The sequence below is a fragment of the Alternaria atra genome (assembly GCF_907166805.1).
Source record: "Alternaria atra isolate CS162 genome assembly, contig: 38, whole genome shotgun sequence".
Lineage (NCBI taxonomy): Eukaryota > Fungi > Ascomycota > Dothideomycetes > Pleosporales > Pleosporaceae > Alternaria > Alternaria atra.
This window is the reverse complement of record NW_025091337.1, coordinates 19,445-23,678: the sequence shown is the minus strand read 5'-3', so window position 1 is coordinate 23,678 and position 4,234 is coordinate 19,445. Positions and strand designations below refer to the sequence as shown.

At 50.2% G+C, this 4,234-nt stretch overlaps 1 protein-coding gene across 1 annotated transcript; it reads left to right on the top strand.

The window, feature by feature from the left end:
• Positions 1-1,791: 1,791 nt before the first annotated feature.
• On the top strand, positions 1,792-2,163 carry ALTATR162_LOCUS12080 (uncharacterized protein; the record flags this gene model as incomplete). Its single annotated transcript, XM_043319725.1, has 1 exon — positions 1,792-2,163. One exon carries the CDS (start codon positions 1,792-1,794, stop codon positions 2,161-2,163), a length of 372 nt encoding a protein of 123 aa, XP_043175660.1.
• Between the last annotated feature and the right edge of the window lie 2,071 nt (positions 2,164-4,234).

Sequence of the window (4,234 nt, the reverse complement as noted above, 5' to 3'; positions counted from 1 at the left end):
AAGTGTGAGCGGGTATTCTCACAGACGAAGAAGGTCATCACAGATGAACGGAATCGGCTCGATTTAGGGACTGTAGCAGCAATTAAGTGTCAAAAGCACCTCCTTCGAACTGGTATGCTCCTGTAGGTCAGTATAGATATCAAATCGGGAAATTCTATCGAGTAATGTCAACCAACCAAGCAAAGCAAGGGCTTCTCGTCAACCAACCAAGCAAGGTAAAGGATTCTCGTCAGCCAAGTCAAGTAAGAGGGTCGATTTTTGGTTTACTTAGTTGATGGACACACTAAATGTACTGTCTGCCGTCCCGGTCTATGCCTTCTCAGTCTTCCTCCCGCTTGTACTGGCGCCGCTAACAGAGAACGCGAACCCTGCACTCATCAACTTGCTCACTGCGCTGCCACACATATGCGGAGCTATCGCCTTCTACTTCGCCGCTAGCTATAGCAAAAAGCATCGTATACGCCTCAAGCCAACCCTCCTCGGTCTACCCATCATAGTTACAGGCCTAATTATCGTGGTTTATCAGGTTGCTAACTATGGTATTATCGGACTGAACGTTCCGGTAACGTTCAAGTAGTTTGACAGGCTTCCAAGAGATCAAAGGGGGTGTCCTAGGGCGGATAAGCTTAAAGAATCCAGTAGTGTTCAGGCCTAAGCGTGGGAGGGTCGCTTACATCTCAATGAAAGCTTGCTGCATGCAGCACAACTGCAGCACTAGAATTACAAGTACCGCCCTTGCGTAGAACGAAATAGTTTCGGGCATCTCTATCAGTCTTCGAGTCATTGCCAATCCGACAATCTAGCATACAGGAGTCCTCTCTTCTAGCGTCTATAAAAAAGCACATAGCTAACTGTAGCTAACGCAACAGACGCAAGCGTCTGCCAAAAAGGCACAATATACCTAGCAGCAGCGTGCTTCAGTCGATGTCAGTAAGCGGTCCTATACTAACTAGGGAAGCGTAAGCAGCTTCGTTAACGAAAACACGCGTAATGACGGCTAGATTGCTTACAGCTATCTTAAGTAGAACTATACTATATAGGTTCTGTCACTTGCTGGGCAGGAGGAAGATACAATTACGCGCTGATCAGACGAGCGCCTTAGTAGACTCTTGAATACGCCATGTAGCTACAGGGGGTCTACAGTACAAGTGATAGCTGTCTCTCGAATCTCTAGCCTAGGACATCCGTTCAGTCTTCTAGCACTCGCATTTCTTTGTTTTTCAGACGGCTACACCCTAACCGACATGGCTTCCTCCACCGTCTACAAGGGCTCCCCAGATAGCATAATTGTCAGGTCACAGACTACCCAACCCCCCCTCTTAGATGACCAGGTCTTCATTAAAGTTACCGCTTCCGGTCTTTGTAGCACCGATAAGCACTACAAAGCAATCGACATGGCTCTTAGCTACTAGGGTGTCGGTATCGTCAAGGGTGTTAGGCTTAATGTCAAAGATTTTAAAGAGGGCGACCGCGTAGGTTGGGGCTACTAGCACGCCGCTTGCGGTTACTGCAATTCATGTCTGACAGGCTGCGAGACGTACTGCCCTCAGCGTGTGATCTACAGCGATGCCAACCCTCGACTAACGAAGCTTCGCTTCGCACGCAGTTTAGCGCGAGGCCTTTCTCTTTAAGCTGCCGGATGAGTTGACAGACGAAGAGGCTGCTCCCTTAATGTGCGCTGGGGCTACGGTCGTCAGTGTATTGAATACTTACGGTGTTAAGTCTACCGACTGTGTCGGCATCATAGGGATGGGGGGCCTCGGCCACCTGGCTATCTAGTACGCCGCAAAGATGGGCTGCAACGTTGTCGTCTTCTCAGGTTTAGATGACAAAAGGAGCGAAGCGATGCAGCTAGGCGCCACCGAATTCATCACTACTGGAGGGAAATCTGGAATGTGCGTGCACCGTCTGGTAGATGCCCTCCTTGTTACTACCCCAGTACTTCCAGAGTGGACTACCCTGCTCCCGGCTCTCAACACCAACATGAAGATCTTCCCTTTGGCCGTGTCGCCAGATGACTTTAAGATTTCGCAAATGCTGTTAAATGCCAAGGGCATCACTGTGCAGGGCTCCGTCATTGCGCCAAGGTCGGTGCTGAAGAACATGCTCATGTTCTCTCGGCCCAGCATAAAATCAAGCCGATTACTATGCTTTTTCCAATAACTGAGAGCGGGATTGAGGATGCCATGAGCAAGCTGAGGAATGGAGAGATGAGATATTGCGATGTGCTCAAGCCGCGGTAAAGGCGTGGTTCTTGGTAACCACCTTGTAGACCTTACAGATTTCGTACCTCCTTTGACGTGGCAAAGATGGCATAGCCAGCAATAATGAACATCCTTTTCGCTGTCGCGACGTCGCCTGCTACGCTCTCGGCCACTGAGGCAAGGTGTATGGAAGCTTGAGCGACACCCACAGAACGGTGACCTGTGTTTCTGCTGTCAGTTCGTGAGACATTTGTAAGGAATGCGTCAGGCTAGGTCTGACCTAAATCTCCTGGCCGCTTAGTTCTCGCGCCATGGCTCCTTAAAGAGGGTTAAGTGGTCAAACTCCGAGACGCAGGGTTGAAGACGACCGACGAAGTTTCCTCGCTCTAGAGGAATTCCATAGAACGGAAGCAAAGTTAACAAGACGCATAGATGTCGAGAAGCAGATTGTTTCCTCGTGGTGCAATATGAGCACTTGACTCCACCTGGCCCGGCGAAGAACTAGCATAACAGACACCACTCGGGATCAAATCATCTGCTTTTTGACCCTCACATATTTCACGCATGCTTGCAAATGTGCAGTACAGTAGCCTTGGCGTGTCTTCACCCGTGGCCGGCCTTTCTTTGAAAGGTTTGAACCTAAAATGCTTAGTCTTGACAACTCTGCAGCGTGTCAGCGTGAATACTAGCAACATCGCTTCCTAGATATGCCTATGTACCACTTCATGGAGTTCAGTGGGATGCTAAAACTAGCCCGCTGGCTCCTCGCCCCACGTACTGTGATATGCACATCCGCTGCGTTTCCGTTATGCCACCACCAGGTGGCAAGGCAAGACAGGGGAGAGGGAAGAATTCTCTTCTCTCGACAGGTAGAAGCTGTTGGGTGTGGTGAAGGTGTTGGGAGAGTTTGGCTGTCTCATCTAAGAATCGTCAGTTACTTGTTTTTGCCACCATCTTCATTCGAGAGCGTCTGTTCACGTAGGAAGCGTATGAGATGCGGAGATTGGAGGTGGCTTGTCGTTTGTGGGTCGCCAGCATGTGCCGTCTCTCAAAGTTCGAGAAGAGCGCCAAAAGGTAGATGCATGCTGTCTAGCGCGTAGTTCGATGCTTCACTACAAGAAGACAAGGCACTCGGCCAAGGCATCTAGTCCGCCATGTTTTCTCGGAGATGTTCAGAGTGCATGCTGCGTGGGCTTGAGTGGGCCTATACGACGTCTGTATGTTCTTCAGCGCTTGCGATATCAGTCTGGATCAGCGAAGCCTCCAAGGGCAACCGACGCTGCTGTTAGGTAGGCGGGTGAAGTTCAAAGCGGAGTGAAGAGCGGTAGACGCAGTGATTGACAGCACGTCCAAGACCGGTACTTTTCTTTACACGCAGACCTTGACTACGGTGATAATTAAGGTAGAAACCTTCCTCCTAGGTTGTGGTGAGATGCTGCCTTCCTATCTGTTGCTCACCTGTCGCCTCTCTCAGTTTCTCTGTGGTTACAGAGATAGCTGTCTATCGCGGATGTGAATATCGTTAGCGCAATCTAGCTGGGCGAGCTAGAGGAATAGAGAGGATCACAAGATTAAGAGAAAGACCCTTGACCTTGGCCAGCGCTAAAGAGTACTGTGGAAGGCAGTCTTCTGATCTCCTCGAAAGGTAAGAGGGGTGCGCGATAGAGGCACGTGATAGAGAGGAAGTTATAGAATAGCATTCGTAGGATGGCAAGGGTGATATCGCTATTGCACATGACTGTTTCGCCTCATTTCCGAGACGGCTATGATCCTGTCGGGCGGGCTGTGGCGCCTGCTGACTGATTCTGGAGGGTTTTATGGCTAACGCAGGCTAGCGGGATCCGTTGTGACTACTAGCCATGCGATACTGAAGAAGGCAGGCAGCCGTGATTACTCCGAGACGTCTCTCCCCACTGGATTCGATGTAAGGTCTTACGATGCTATGATGTTGGGGCTGTGCTTACTGGTAAGAGCCACATTAACTACTGGGTACGGCTGTAGAGAGCGTGCCATGAGGCTGTATTCTCACG